This window comes from Manihot esculenta, chromosome 10 (assembly GCF_001659605.2).
Source record: "Manihot esculenta cultivar AM560-2 chromosome 10, M.esculenta_v8, whole genome shotgun sequence".
Classification (NCBI taxonomy): domain Eukaryota; kingdom Viridiplantae; phylum Streptophyta; class Magnoliopsida; order Malpighiales; family Euphorbiaceae; genus Manihot; species Manihot esculenta.
Window position 1 is genome coordinate 925,295 of NC_035170.2, and position 17,043 is coordinate 942,337.

At 24.0% G+C, this 17,043-nt stretch overlaps 2 protein-coding genes across 2 annotated transcripts; one reads left to right on the plus strand and one right to left on the minus strand.

The window, feature by feature from the left end:
• The first annotated feature begins 7,674 nt into the window (after nt 1–7,674).
• LOC110624563 (abscisic acid receptor PYL4) lies at nt 7,675–8,722 on the plus strand. The gene has a single exon (XM_021769760.2). The coding sequence runs from the start codon at nt 7,820–7,822 to the stop codon at nt 8,516–8,518; it is 699 nt and encodes a 232-aa protein (XP_021625452.1). The 5' UTR covers nt 7,675–7,819; the 3' UTR covers nt 8,519–8,722.
• A 2,899-nt stretch (nt 8,723–11,621) lies between these two features.
• Nucleotides 11,622–14,301, minus strand: LOC110624460 (protein trichome birefringence-like 33). Its single transcript, XM_021769623.2, has 6 exons — nt 14,033–14,301; nt 13,728–13,944; nt 12,816–12,987; nt 12,521–12,720; nt 12,278–12,436; nt 11,622–12,152 (listed from the first exon to the last, which is right to left on the minus strand). Exons 1-6 carry the CDS (start codon nt 14,205–14,207, stop codon nt 11,813–11,815), a joined length of 1,263 nt encoding a protein of 420 aa, XP_021625315.1. The 5' UTR covers nt 14,208–14,301; the 3' UTR covers nt 11,622–11,812.
• Nucleotides 14,302–17,043: the final 2,742 nt, after the last annotated feature.

Genomic DNA, 17,043 nt, shown 5'->3' on the forward strand with positions numbered 1-17,043 from the left:
CGAGTGCCTCTCCATATTCCTTTCTCTCGTTCGTTCGAAATCTTCACCCTTCTATTGCTAAACAAACTATTAGGCTAAGTGGCATTTCCTTGTAGACTGTAATGGATTAGCTTATGAGTTATTCAAACATTTATCTTTTGATAATGTAGTTGTTAATGCTATTACTATGCTAATGGAACTAAGAAATCTAACTGCAGGTTTGGAAAATACTAGGATAGTTGTCGGTATGAGATCTTGCTAATGGTTAAGACTTCCTAGATTTGGATTTCAGGTTCAAATCCAATTATGGTTCAAGGTTGTAGGATAGGCAAGTGAGATTCCCCAGTTTGAAATTGGTAATCTAAATTTTAAACCCTGCTGAAGTTTAGATGGAAAATCAATGTGATGAGGGAGAGGTAGCTCCATTATGTTATCCAAAGGGCTAATAAGCCCATGAGTAGATAAAAGAAGTCCAACTAATCTTATTATGGAATTCATCTGCTCTCTACGGCTAAGCCTTCGTTTGTTTCCATTTGTCTACGGAAAATAAACAAAAATAACTGGTTTATGATATAAAATATTTTCTAGGAAAAATATTTTATTTTTCATTCTTTTATTATAATTTAAAAAATAAATTGTATTACTAAATTTATATACAATACTGTTAAAATAACTATTTTATTTTTATAGAAAAGTATTTTTTATTCATTAATTTTTTTTAGCGAGTAAATAATTGTGGCGGAATCTTCTTATTTTATAGAAAATATTTTTCATACATTAACAGAAAATATTTTTTAATTAAAGAAAAAATTAATTTATGTTCAAGGGAAATGATTTTTTTAAGATAAAAATTAATTTTTAAATTTTGAAAATCTTATTAACATGATTAAACTTTTTATATAAATTTATTGTATCGTGAAAAATAAGTTGCATTCTTGGATAATATTTTCTATAGAAAATATTAACTATGAAAATATTTTTCACATATAACTTGTTTTGAATCTAAGTTTTTTTATTATGAGTGCAAAGTCTATTTGTCCTTCTTCTTTTTCTGATATTAAAATCAAGAGGTAGATTTGATGCTTTGGGCGACAAGATGGTGAGTATTATGAATTTCACATGTTTTGGAACTTTTTAAGGAAGTTTGTATGCAATTTCACAAATTCAAATGAATATTTTTTTTAATTTTTTTTTAATAATCTTACTATTGTTAATTTTAAAATATATGATTGGAATTTTTTTTTAATAATTTATTTAAAGCAAGCCAATGAGCTAGAAACTAATAGAGGCAGCACAAAAATGTGTGTATCAATAGGAGGGGCACATACAACTTCTTTGAGAATTTTGATTTTTTTATTTCATAAAGATTGTCAAGAAGGCATTTACCACCAAGAATACATCTGTTTTAGATAGAGAGATTAACAATGTTGATGGATACCCAAAACAAAACAATGGGCTAGGGTTTGAAAGCAGGAATCTCATACACCAATTGCATAAATCTTTTGGGACTTTCAAAGCATGTATAATCACCTACTTGTTGGAAAAGAAATTAAAAAAATTAATTTTATTTAAAAAAAAAAATTTTTTTCGGAGAAGTTTCTGCATGAACAAACCACCCATGCCAAGCTAGCAATGAATAATATAAAGTAGTAGTTGGCTTTTCCCCACTCCCAATAGTTTCTTGTATGGAGAAGGTTAATTTAGCTGAATTTTTGGTTCTAAAGGCAAAACACCTTTTTTTTAAATGTCTAGTGGCTTTGTGGGATTTGATGCTTAATCTCAAATTGTTTGTATGGAAAATATTTTCCATCAAAAAATATGTCTTGTTATTTAATTGTAATGTTAAAAAAATAAAAAAATATTTAAATTTATATGTAAAAAAATTATTAATTTTAATAAAAAAATTTATTATTTAATTATTATAGTATTTAAATTTTCAAAAATATATTAAAATATTAACTAGTTTTTTTTATTAGTTTTTGCAGTTAAATCATGGGTATAACAAAATTAACAGATATGCAGCCCATGCTTCACATCTAAATACAACTATTTGCCAATAATTCACATCCACAACTGGAAACAAGGAAGCAACTGTTCTGGTTAATGGTTATATATAAAGGAGCAAAAGGAAGATGGAACCTCAAAAGAAATTAAGATTTTATTTATTTACAAAAAATAACACAGACATAGAATATTTTATAAATTATTTTCAGTATTTGATTGAATGCTAAGAATTTGAAAGTTTAATTATTTTAATAAATTTTTTAAAATTTAAAAGATAAATTCATCTTTTGAAAATAGAAAAAAGATAAATACTTTTTAAAAAAATATTTTTAATTAAAAAAATCTTTCATTCAGAGTTTTTTAAAAAAATATTTTAAACATTAAAAATATGGAAATTATTTTTTATAAAATAAAAGGAAAACAAGGGTTTAAAGCTAACAACAAATTGTGGGGAAGGCAGTTGGGATCTCAATGGTCTCATTTATATGAAGACTTGTTTCATTAAAACAAGATACAGTTGATGGAAGTTGGTGGGAATGCATGAATGGATAGAAGGAAATTGAAAACATAAAAGGTATATAGTAAAATTGTAAAATTATTATTTAGTTTTTATAATATAAATAAATTTATTAATTAATTAACTTCTTAATTTTAAAAAATATTTTAAAATTTTATTTTTAATTTTTTTATTAATTTTAATTGTTGAAAAAATTTTAAATAAAAAGATTAATTAATTTATATTTTTTTAAATTGAAAATATTTTTTATATTATAAAAATTAAATAATAAAATGTTTAATGAGTAAAATTAACACATAACTAATCAATAATTTTTTAATATTTAAAAAATATTTTAATATATTTTTTTAAAATTATTAGTAAATTTCTGAAACTTAAAAGTAATAAATTATTCATGGAATAATAATGTCAAAAGTTGTAGGAGCTGAGTAGTTGGTAATGCCCCCAACTTGGGGAAAGAGAGAGATCTGATTAAAGTTGATCATGAAAATATTAAAAAGCATCCACTTGTTGCATGAAGTTATTGAATTATCAACTTTCTAGGGTTTTAAAGCAAATGCAAGAAAGTAAGTGGAAGTTTCTTCAAATTTTGAGATAGGATAATTAATGAGTTTTTTCCCCCAATAGAAAAGTACAAAATTTTTTTAATTAGAAATAAAGTACAAAAGAAAGTATAAATTAGCTACTTGCATAAAAAATAATATAATACTTTGAAAAACATGATATTGTTGACAGAGCATATAGATTGGTGAATAAGCAAGTTGTCTACTATATTTATTGAATACATTGTCTTTTAATAAAGTTTATAATAATAATAATAATTAAATTAAATTAAATTCTTATAAGATATATATAAATTTTTAAATTTAATTTTAATTAGACTTGAATAAATTATAAAAAAAAGCTAAATAAATTTTGAACATATCAAATTATTGTAGATAAGGTTTAACATCCTTAATTAATTTTAATATTATTAAAATTATTTTTTAGTTTCTATTAATTCAAAATTTTATCATCATAAATATGAATTTAATATCATTAATTAAAAATGATAATCAGTTATATCAGCATATTTATGATTATATTGTTAAAGATTTTTTTTATTCTGAAAATGGAAAAATATTTCTTTAGTAATATACTACAAAAAAAAAATGTATAAATCAACCTCAATTCTATGTTTTTTTAATAAGTTCATTAGATAATCTTGAAATTTATTTTTTTACGAAAAATATTTATATTGTAATATAACTTTTTTTAAAAAATAATAATACCTCTACAAGTAAATACATATAAAATTAAAAATATATCTATCAATAAAAACTAAATAAGAATTTATACTCTCAATATTAGTAGTAGATTTGAGTAAATGTGTCTAGAATCTCTGCTAAATTGAAATAAGTTTTTATATTATAAAAGTAAATATATATTTACACTCTAAATACATAAATTAAAAGCTACAACCTATTGATATGAAAATTAACTATATTATTCATAATTTATAAAAAAATCAGAAATAATTCAATTTATTTATAACAATACTTAAATTTTATAAAATAAAATTATTTTCATAGTCAATTTATAAAATTTCAAATAAATTTTATAATGTAATTAGTAATATATGTGATATTTTTATAATATTAATAATATAACAAATTTATATTTAATTTTTTTAATTGGTTAAAAATAGATAAAATTAGTGATAAAAATTACTATTCTGAATTTGGCGTATTTTTTTTCTATAATTTTTAAAATATATATATATATTATTATTATGTTATTTCATAAGTTTAAGGTTGTTTTGAATGAAAGCAATGAAATTGAAGGCCTAGGTAGTAGGGACAGCCATATTTCAACATCAATTTTCATTACTTACCACCTAACATCACATGTTATCTGTTAATTTACTATAAATTTCCACGCAAATAATTTCTAGATTTTGTTTGAAAATATGTTTAATAAGTCAAATATTCATTAAACATGCTTTTTAAGAATATATATATATATATATATATATATATATATATATATATATATATATATATATATATCTTTCTTCGTTTATATGCAAATGGATTATTATATTCTTATTTTATTTTATTTTATTTTTAATATAATTTCTTATTAATTATTTAGAAAACATAATTCAAACAGCATATAATTTCATTAAAATTTAATTTTATCATTTTATATTAAAAATAAATATAATGGAAAAGTTGATAGAAAAAGTTTGTTTCTTTAACTATAATATCATTTCTTAATTTATATAAAAAATAAAGTGATTAAAAATAATAAAATTGCATAGAATAGTCTTTTAAGTAAGTGCAGGCTGAGCATGGCTATATTGCCAAAATCAATAATTTTACCTTTCAGTTAGAGATTCAACCAATTAAATTAGGGATGAGGATTTATATTAAATAGAATACACCTTTGATGTATAATATATTTATATAAATAATTTCATTTGAAAAATTAAATTAAAAGAATATAAATTTCAATGGATAAAATTTTTATTTTTTATTGATTGGACTAGTTCTACTAGTTATTTTTAGAAATTACGTCAAAACATATGAGTTATTATATTAATATTTTAATTTTTGTAAAATAATTTAAATACTATAATTTTATTTTAAAAGAATGCTTCTGATGAATACATGAAATCCTATATTTCAAAACCAATTAAAATGTTCCTAATTTTTTGAGTTCATTGAATAGATCAATCATTCAATTGTTGATACTAAAAAAAGAATCAAATACCCTTTGTAGGAGATGGATATTTTAAAAAATAAAAAAATGAAAGAATTAACAATGTCAAAACCTAATGATCAATTAGTTTATTTTACGAAATTTTAACGAAATATATTTTGAAAATGCATGAAAAAACTAATATGTCTAATAACAAAACCTAAACCTAAATGTATTTTGATACAGAAATTTGATATTCAAAGACATTTATGTTAGTTATCCATAATTTTTCTTAAATTTGAAAATTAATAAAATACAATCAATTAATTTTTTTGTAATTTTAATTTAATTAAAATTAAATTAATATTCTTTGGGTATTAAATAAGGGAGAAATGTTCGCTAGCTAGCTTTTGAATTCCACCAATAGGCAACTTACATTGAATTTAAATTAACTTTGAGAAGAGAATTGAATGCTATAATTCAATGAATTCTTGTCATGGGTGACGACCATCATGATTATGTATTTATATCTATATAGTTGTGCATTAATTAAGAAAATTTTTCATTCCTCCCTGCTGAAACCATATGAACTTTCCATTCAAATTTATATTTTTTAAAAAATAATATTATAATAATTAATTATTTAATTTAATTTTTATATATAATTATTGAAATTAATTGTTTGGTAGAGGGATGTTATCTGACCATATATTGGACCATTACATTTTCAAAGTTCTCCAAATGTAGCAGACATTGACTAAAATTACAAACTATCTTTTAAGCTAACTAAAAAAAATTATCAAAATAAATAAAGTATTAATTAAAGTGAGAAAAATATAAAATTATTAAATAAATAAATAAAAAGAAGGATTACTGCATATGCTTTGTAGCCCATAGAATTAGCTTCTTTCTACTTGCAATTGCAATTATAATTATTCATCAGGGTGGCTGCATAATTGAATACGCAAATTAACTTATAAGATTTTGAATTCTTTTTCTTTCTTTCAGGAAGAAGAAAACAAATTTAACCCTTAATAAAATATTCATTATTTTTATTTAATTACAATTGGCAAATAAAAAGAATCTTATTTTATTTATTAAGATTTGGATTTAAAGCATAATCTCAAGTACATTAATCCATTCCAATTAAAATAAAAAACAACCCAAAATTCAAAAGTCATGGTTCATGCATTAGACCATCAAAATGTATGGATATAAAATTTATTTATCTGTATTAGTGATTTAAATCTAAACAAAGTATTTTTCTCATTTTAGCATGTCATTAAGCAACAGTGTTTTAATAATGTTTATAAAATTATTATCTTAATATTATTAAAATAATAATTTAAAATTAGAGAAATTTATTATTTAATTTTTATTTTATGAAAAATTTATTAATTAGTTTTTATTTTAAATTAAAGTAGTGGTTATATATTTTTACTAATAATGTGTGGTTAGCTGTAAATTAAAGTATAGTTATTTACAGTGCACGCTTGGAGAAGAATTAATTATTAGCAATAGCACACAGATTTCAGAGTCTACTTACCAAAGAGCTTTAAAGAATTTGTGGGATTTATTTTTATTTTTAACTATTGCCATTTTTAATTAATATCGTTTTTCACTGTAATAAAAAAATTATAAAAATTAAGAATTTAATAATAAAAAAAGAGCAAAACAAACTAGAAACATCTTATTCCTTTAAGCTACAAAAACCTTCAATTTTGTGAAGTTAGAAAGAAGAAAATTAACCTAAATTAGGAAAAGGAAAATTAAGTATAAAATGTATATTTTTAATTTTTTTAGTGATTATGTATATAATTAATTATAATATAATCCCATCTACATTTACAAAAGAAGCAAATAGATTGAAAAATACCCTTTAATTTTGTTGGGCTACAACTACCAAGAGATGTTGATTCCTTAATTTCCATACACAAAAATACAAGCATGTGATTGGGAAGTTGGCAAACCTTTGAAAATGACATATGCACAAAAAATTGTTTGAAAATAAATTCATTAATTAATTTTTATATTTTAAAAAATATATTAAAACTTTTTTAATATATTAAAAAGTTCTACTTACTAGTTTTTTTTTAATTAATTTTATCGATTAAATATAAAGAAATATATAAAATATTTTTATAAAAAATTAATTAATAAACTTTTTATAAATTTCTAGAAATTTAATAATGAATTTTTTTAAAATATAATAATAAAATATATAACCATTAAAATTAATTAAAAGACTAATTAATAATTTTTTAAAATTTATAAATATATTTTTTTAAAGTGAGAAACCAATTGATTTATTCATGATATATAGATTAATTAATAATTTTTTAAATAAATAAATAAAAATGGCATTCTTGTGGTTTTTAATTGAATAATGGGATAATTACCTAAACTAAGTCCAAACCAACTTGCAAGTTGAGGATCCACTTGCTTGTATATGATGCATTTGATAATCTCACCACCCCAAAATTCTCTATCTTTCTCTCTCTCTCTCTCTGATCTCTTAAATCTCCATAAAAATTTCAAATTAATCCAAGTGGACATAAAAGGGGAAATTGAAATTGAAACTTTCCTTCCTTTTCCTTCTCTTTCTCTCTTGTTTATATATCTTACCATCTCTTGTGCATGATTCTTGATCTTAACCTCAACACAATCCTCAAGAAACCAACCAAAAAGAACTCACCCTTCAAATTAATTATGCCTGCTGCAGCTTCCCTGCAACTCCAAAGAACCACAGCTTTGCCTTGCCACAAGCAGCCTCAAACCACCATCAACTCTTGGCGGGTTCCTACTTCTTCGGTTCCTGACTACGTTTCTTGCTTCCATTCTCGTACCATGGGACCAAACCAGTGTTGCTCCGCCGTCGTCAAGACAATCAATGCACCTGTCTCCACTGTCTGGTCGGTGGTTCGCCGTTTTGATAACCCTCAAGCTTATAAACACTTTGTTAAGAGCTGCCATCTTATCAACGGAGATGGAGATGTAGGAACTCTCCGACAGGTTCATGTGGTGTCTGGACTTCCTGCTGAGTCGAGCACTGAAAGACTTGAAATTCTTGATGATGAACGTCATGTCTTGAGCTTTAGCGTGATCGGCGGAAACCACCGGCTAAATAATTACCGGTCGGTGACCACCCTCCACTCTTCTTCAGGCGGAAATGGTACGGTTGTTATAGAATCGTACGTTGTTGATATTCCTACAGGAAATACTAAGGAAGATACATGTGTTTTTGTCGATACAATTGTAAGATGCAACTTGGAATCTTTGGCTCAGATTGCTGAGAACATGGCCAAGAATACTCAATCATCATCATCATCATCTTGATTTTTTCATAATTATTTTTGTTTTTGATTCGGGTTTGGATCTGATCATGGATCATGGATTGCCAATCCCGAATTATGAAATTGGCTCTTGAAGGTGTTTATAATATATATTTTTAATCTTGTCAACTTTGTTAATTTTCCTTCAACATTGTTTCCAAATTAGCATACAATTTTAGTTTATATTTTATGTTTTATTTATGCTCCACCTTTGTCCTTGATCTTTCCCTTTTTCTTTTTATTTTTCTTTTCTGTTTCTCTTCTTTGTTTTTTTTTCATCCATTCCGAATTATAGATAATTTTCTAATAATTTATATTTAGATATCTATTATATCGGTATTTAATATTTATAGAAAAATAATTTAATAATATAATAATATTGGTGAAAGGTATGTTAGTAAAAATAATGTAAATTAGCTATTCTTGACGACAAAAGGATGCAAAAGATTATTAAACGTAGCTAGTCGTGATCAACTAAATTTTTATTTTTTGGGGTTATAAAAAAAATTGTGATCATCTAAACTAACTAGTTGGCAATTAAAATAATATATATAGTTGTAGGAGCAAGGTTCTTGGTGATTAATTAATTAATTAAGAAATTTATATATCTGCAGGAGTAAGGTTCTTTTTCAATTCTTAGTCTACCCTTTGGGTGATAATTTAATAATTCTGCTATTCTATAGTAACACACTACTATAAAGTTTAAGATAAATGATCGCTTAATTGTTATATTATATATTTTTATTTTAATTATAACTTAAATTTCGTTACATTTATTTCTGCATTAAAACAGCAATTTAATTATATTTTCACAACAAATAAAAAAAACAGTTAAAATTATAATTCTATTAAATATAAAATAATTTTTTATTAAAATATATTATTATATATAATAAAAAATTAAAAATTTTTTATAATAAATTTAAATAAAAATATTTCAAAATAATAATACTTTTGTAAACTTTTCTTTAAAAATTTAAATCTTTTAACATTTGTGTGTTTTAATTTTATACATTTACAAATAATGATATGTATTTTTGTTAAGAAATTATTTTATAAAAAATTATTAAATTAATAAAATTAGTGATGAAGAAATATAATATATAAAGATAATAATATATTTTTGTAGATAATAAAATAAAAAATTGTTTCTAAATAATAATAATATTGTTAATTCAAAAAAAATTTACAACATTAATTAGCTAAAAAATATATATATTTTTTTTTGAAATAGGGGTTGGGGGAGTCAAACCTTAGACCTTGAAGGCTATAGGATGCACTTTCCACCAGGCTAAGCCTTGGAGTGCATCCTATTAATTAGCTAAAAAATATTTATTTATTTAAAAAATCAAATTTATTAATAAATATTTTTTTACAAAAATAAATAATTTATAGTATAGAACATAAAAGTTTCATAATATTTAATTTATTTTTCACAACCAATTAAATTTACTTGAACAATAGAAATTCCCATTAAAAAAAATAATTAGAAAAATTAATCGAAAGGTGATGGATCAGCAAATTGGCTTAATTAATAATGGAAATTGAATTGAAAATTTATTAGGCAAGTTGTTGCTTTTTGCTCCTTTTTATATTCCTTTCTGAATGTACCATGTGTTGCTTTGGAAGAGAAAGAGCAAAGCTAGATCAGCAAGTGGCTTTGCAAGTTGCCAAGGATAGGATTTTCATTTAATTTCCCCCACATTGATTGTGCACATCAAATTCACTCAAAGGATAGCCGTATTTCGTTTAGATTAAAAAAAATTAATTGAATTTAAAAATTCGGTTGTATTTTTTATTTATTTTCAATTAAATTGAATTTTTAATTTCAAAAATTTCAATTATTTTTATTTAATTCAGTTTTAATTAAAAAAAATTAAAAAAAATCAAAACGAACTAATAAAGTAATTAGATCATATTAAAATTAAAATATTTCAATTAAATTTTAAAATATAAAAAATAAAAAATTTATTAAAATTTTAAATTAATCAAATCAAATTAAATTAGATCAATTCAGTTCAATTCGATTTAAAAATTAAATTGATCAAAATGCTCACCTATTTCTAAGTATCCACATGATTAATTTTAATTAACCAACACAAAAAAATTAAGGTTTCTTCATCCTCAACATGCTCGACCCATAACTTGTCAGGAATGATTCATAAGAAATTACTTTAATTTTTATAAAATAAAATATAATTTTTTACTATTTTAAAAATGATTTTTTTTTTTTATAAAAAAACTGAAATTTTATCTCTTAAATAAAAAAATTGATTGAATAAAATTCTTTCAGAATTTTTTACTTCAAGCAGCAAATAATAATTTTTTGAGTTTAAATTTCATTCATATGGTAGGAAAAATTAATATTTGTAGATAATTACATTCTGCTGAAAAACTTCATTCAAAAGTAATTTTCGTAAAATAATATATTTTATATATAAATTATTTTTGCAAATAATCAGAATTTTAGATTCTGTCTCATTAATCCATCTCCTATTCAAAAAATTATAAAAATATTAAAACAGTCAGAATATTATTTTTATTTATTATGAGAACAGTTTGACTGGTCAATAACCTGAATGCTTGAAACTGACTCGTAATCAGAATTAAGAGCAATTAGCTGCACAAATTAAGTGCAACTTTTGAAATTAATTTTAATTAAGAAATAAAATTTATTAATAAATTTATATATATAAATTTTAATAAAAATATGAACAGTAAAAAATATAATATTATTTAAAATGATTTATTTTTTTACTAAAAAAATATTTTTATTTATTAAATTTTTTGAGTGTTTCAATTACAATTAAAAAATATGAAAATATTTTCATAAAAAATATTTTCCATGAACAGAGCCTTATCTCACTAAGCTTATTAATCTAATTCTCATCTATAATCAGTAAACAATTCTAATAATTGAACACGAAAATTATTTTTTTTATAAAAAAAGTGTTAAAAGAATATTAAAAAAATTATTCATTCTAAATACTATTAAAAACATTTTAATTATTTTAATTCAAATATATAAAATGTAAATTAAAATTAAAATTTAATATTTTTATTGTACACAATAATCTTCTTCCTTTTTTTTTTTTTTTTCTCCTCTCTTTCTCGTTCACTTTCTTTTCGCTCTCCTTCATAATCCTTCCAAGCTCCACAACAACATCATCTCTAACGAATTCAAACCTATCTTCAATCAACCCCAACAATTAAACCCCACATTTCAAAAGAGGGATTTTTTTAAAAAGAAAAAACCCTAATTCACCATTTTTGAATTGCGAGTATAATCATATATTTACTAAGGATAAAAAAGCTTGGCAAATAGAAGCTCATTCCAAGTATCTTGAAGGCCAGGTAAACACCAATGAACACAATCTGCATAGCTAACAGGATTAGCTATCTGCTCAGGAGTCAATGGGTTCCATTGCTTCTTATAGATTGATGTGTGTGCATCTTTTCTATAACTTGACAATTGAGTAATGTTCAAAAATGAAATAGGGAATTTCGATTTTCTGAACACTTCTCTGATTACTTCCATTATACTCTTCTGGCAATCAGAACTCCAATAGGTCGGATTATCAATCAAAGTTGTTTCATTGTAACAACTGAGACCCGGTTCCCCTCCCCAATCTATGCTCCTAAGAAAACATCAACAGGGTAAAATGAGAGACTATAAGAAAGAGCGAAAGCTACCTCTTATTATATAGCTTACAAAAAGGGACAAAAACGAAAGGAGAAATCAAGAATTTGTAAGCCTACTTACTTTCCATGAGAAGGTGACATGCTGGTGAAGAAAACCCTAGTTTTGCTAGGGTTCATATTCTTTCTCACCCATCTCAACATGCTTCTCATCGCCATTCGATAAGCATCCTCTGTCGATAACTCTATGATATCTTTCACTTCATTGTCGAAAGAACCTTGCCTAGAAAACGGAAACCATCATTAGAACTTTATTGAAAAGGGTATAAATACATTAGTTTGATAGATGAAGGGAAAGAAGAGTTACAAGATTTTCATCTTGTGGCCAGTCATCCACCATAGATAAGTATTGAAGACTAAAATATCAACTCCTTTCCAATTTTTGCCATGTTTGTTGATTGAACCTTTTCTCACAATCCTATCAGATATTCTATGGATTACAGCATTGTCTGAATTTGATTCAAGAAGAAATGGTGCCCAGTAGAACTCTATTGTGGCATTGTACTCCTACAAACACAAGAACTTCAAAAATGTTGATATAATTGACTTCAACTGAAACTCGAACTCAAGGTTTCACAGCCGTAAAGAGGAAATTTGATTACCTTGGCAGTGAAGACTGTAAGAGAATCGAAAGTTTCCATGGATTTGGCATGTTCAGGGATGAGTCTATGGAGAAGACAGACCATAGAAGAATACTGGCCTCGGTTCAAGGAATCCCCAACAAACATCATTCTTTTTCCTCTTAGAGTCTCAAGCATCAATGTGGCATTGAAACTGCAATTAATTTGTGATAAAGATTATAAATGTCATATGCAAACAATAAATTTAATTTAGCCTAAGAAAATTGACTTGGGACTAAGGCCCAACTAAAAGGAAATTGAAAATAAGGCTCAAGCCCACAAATAAAATTAACACCAAACTGCTTAGATCTATAAAAAAGATTATTTTATATAAAAAGATGCATTAGTTAAACACTCAATGAGCTGTATTATAATATTATTATAATGACACTAACCAGTAAAGATTCTTAGCAAGCCCACAAAATATGTTTAGGGTTTGGGGTAATTATTTTTAATATTAAATATTTTATTTTGATTTATTAAAATATTAAATACCACTTTAAAAAGATTATTGCCGATGAAAGTCTTAATAATTTAGTTGACCGAAATTCGAATCTCATTTAATCTGTAATCCCAGTAAAAAAGTTGGAGAAATCACAAAACCCAAACTCAGAAATATAAAACTCAAGAGTGAAAGATGAAAAATTCCCAAATACATTGGAAGTGAAGATGGAGAACAGAACAGTATCATCCCATCCCACGTGTAAAGATTCCATTTCTCAAGTCTCTGAACTGGCCCCCAACTACCCCCCAGTAACACATGTGTCAACAATAAATTCATATGTTTTGTATCAATTTCCATGAAAATTATAAATCCCATTATTAAAAGAAAAAAAGAATAAAGATTTAAAAAAAATAATAACAGAGAGATTAAGCAGAGAGAAGAAAACAGACCTTGGAAGATCACATCCATGGGGTTGCCATCTCCATTTCTGATACTCCTTCTCAGGCCTCCCATGCTCTTGACAAGTCAATTGCGGCTGAATATACGGACACTCCCATTCCTCATAAAGCGGGTGAGTTGACTCGTCCCTCACCCATCTCCCACTGAACACGTCACACCCTTCTGGTGTCTTCCCAATGGCGAAAGGTAGCTCCTCCCACTTCTTCTCTATCCCCAAACACAATGAACATGAAAAACTAAGCTCTCTAAACAAAATTACTCAAAATCGTCGCCGGAACTGCGAAGTTTTACTTACCGGATTTTGTTACGAGGGTGCCGGAGTTGGGGTCGAGTCGGCCGAGAAGGCAGATGAAGTCTTCTCCGTAGAGAATAGAAACGAAGACAATGAAGATTAGAAGAGTGAAGAGATATGGAGAGAGACGAGGTTTTCTGATGAAGACAGAGGAAGAAGAAGAAGAAGGAGACTTCATTTTGCTTATTGTTGCGGTGGAGTTTGTTTGTAGTACTTATTTGTCTACATCTTATTATGTTTAGTAATTATAGGATTTGAATTAATCTGACTTGGATGTTTTCTATACATAACCCTTTGATCTCTCTCCATTTGTATACATGTTCTCCAAATTTATACATTTTTTTAATAAAAAAATTGGGATACAAGAATTTAAATTTAAATTTAAATTGGGTAAAGGTATTTACATTTTAAAATTCTTATTAAATCTTATTAAGATATATAAATATATAAAAAATATTTTATAAAAAAATATTTTCATGAAAAATATTTTCTAATTACAAATTATTTTTTACAAATAAATAGTCTAAAACTACTAAAGTATCCTTAAAGAGTGCCGTTAAGCTAGCAATAAAAACATATTTTTAAATTAGTTAAAAAGTAATTGATTTTTAAAAAAATAAATTTGATGTCTTAAATAAAAACACAAAATAAAAAATAGTTTTTATAAACTTTTTTAAATAATATCTAAACTTATACTTCTTTTTTTTTATTTTTTATCCTGATCTTTAATGCACAAGAGTCTCTAAATTTAACTTAGAATTGACTCAAACAAAATTGGTGATTTTGCAAATTTTATATATAGTGAGTGATTTTATTGATATTTGTCAAATGTCAAATTAATGCACATAATTAGTAAAAAAATAAGTGTTTTGATTAAGGATTTAATTGCAAAGTGTTTATATAATAAGTATAGATTGAGGAAGTTAATCATAAATTCTGATATATTAAAAAATAGAATAATTGATGCGACATAATAATAATTAAATTTAAATTATTTGCTATTGTCATTTCATTATAAAATAGAATTATGTGATTATATTTTAATAAATGTTCGTATTTATAATTGTTAGATGGTCTAAAAGATTTATCTGTACCGAATTTATTATATATTCAAAGTGAACATTTTTATAAAAAAATTAAATAAAAATCTATTTTTATATATTGTTTTTTTTTTTAAAATAGGGGTTGGGGGAGTTGAACCTTAGACCTTTCAAGGCTACAGGATGCACTTTCTACCAAGCTAAACCTTTGAATTTATGATTATCAAATTTAATAAAAAAGAATTATTTGGAGTATTAGTTATTATTACAGGATAATATTACTTTTTTTTGAAGATAAATAAAATTAAATGCATTAAGTAATAAAGTATGTTTTTTTTAAAATAGAGTAATAAAGAATGTTATGAGGTGAAAAAAGCAAAAAAAAAAAAAAAATACAAAAGCAAACTTTGAATTTCCTAATTAACTTTTTTTTTAATTTTATTTTTAAATTTCTTATCCTTTAATTTTTTGGTATTCTCTTGAAATTGTTTAGCTTAATGACTGTGAGAATTAATTTCTACCCACTAATGATATCCCTTCATAAAATTATAAAATGCTCTCATTCCATTCAAAAACATAAATAAAAAAAATTCTTTAAAATTACGATAAATAGTTCATACAAACGTAGATAATTTAATTAATTATTTATTTATTTAATTTTTCACCATAAATTATTTAATACCCTTAGACATATATATCATTTTTCATACATTTTTACTGAGAACTCGTGTTTTCTGAGAGAGCGCACTATTTTTATGTGCTCTCAAAATATTGTATAATTTCTCAGATTTAATACAAATTTAAATTATTAATTCAAAATAATCTTCATTACTAATAACATCAATTATAGTTTTTTTTTTTTTTTTTAAAAAAGTTTTCTCTTTGGTTAAATTCGAGGCATAACCAGCTTGGAACGACGTTTCAAAACTGTTTTTTGTTTTTTGGGAAAAAATTCAGATACTGAAAAAGAATTTGAGCTGTGTAGGCATTGGAGTTTATATAATTTAAATATATTATTTTAAATTTAAATTAATATATTTAAAACGATACTTTTACCGTTAAGTGATAGAGATGATATATTATGAGTTTCTATACATATTGAATTTTAAGAATGAAATATTTTTAAAATTTGAAAAGAAATATATTATTAAATTTTTATACGGTTGAATCCGTATTTAATTTAAATCGAAAAAATTGACTGAATAAATTAATTTAAAATTTTAATTTGATTTTTTATTTATTTCTGTTTGATTTAATTTTTAATTTTAAAATTTTTTATTATTTCAGTTCGATTCGATTTTAATAAAAAAATTAAAAAATTAAATCAAATCGATTAGTGATAATAGTATATTATTTTTAATAATATAGAGAGATTATTAATGTTAAAATATTTTAATTAAATTTTAAAATATTAGAAGTAAAGTATAAAAAATAAAAAAAATTATTAAAAATTCAAACTGAATCAAATTGAATCAAATCGGTTTGATTTAATTCAATTTTTTATTAAAATCAGTTCGGTTTGATTTTTATAAATACCAAAATTTTAATTTTTCAATTTATTCAATTTGATTTGATTTTGAATCGAATAGACTAAATGCTCAACCTTAATAGACGCAATTAAATTTAATTGAACCAATACATTTTAAAAATAAAATGATTTACACCATTATAAGCAATAAAAGTCTTGAAAAGCTTTAGCCGATTGAGAAAGATGGTTGATAAGCAAGGGTAGTGCTTAGTGCTTGATTTCAAGGGAAGTTATGAGTTGCTCTTACTTCTAAGTTAAAGGTGTCTTTTTTATTATTATTTTATACAAAAAAGAGTAATTCTTAATTATTTGATGAGAGAAGGTGAGGGAAATGGGTACATAAAATTATTTAATAGTATTAAAGGTGCAGGTGAGAATTTGGTGATATTTCAGTTTCAAGTGGTTGGAAGTTGGTAATTTCCTCCCCCCCCTTTTTTTTTTATTCA

Bases quoted from the DNA above. Each gene is read 5' to 3' on its own strand.
- LOC110624563 (XM_021769760.2), top strand. From the start codon at position 7,820: ATGATTCTTGATCTTAACCTCAACACAATCCTCAAGAAACCAACCAAA.
- LOC110624460 (XM_021769623.2), bottom strand. From the start codon at position 14,207: ATGAAGTCTCCTTCTTCTTCTTCTTCCTCTGTCTTCATCAGAAAACCT. The intron at 12,721-12,815 runs GTAATCAAATTT...TTGTGTTTGTAG, and splicing joins TTACAGTCTTCACTGCCAAG to GAGTACAATGCCACAATAGA. The intron at 12,437-12,520 runs GTAACTCTTCTT...TCCGTTTTCTAG, and splicing joins GGCCACAAGATGAAAATCTT to GCAAGGTTCTTTCGACAATG.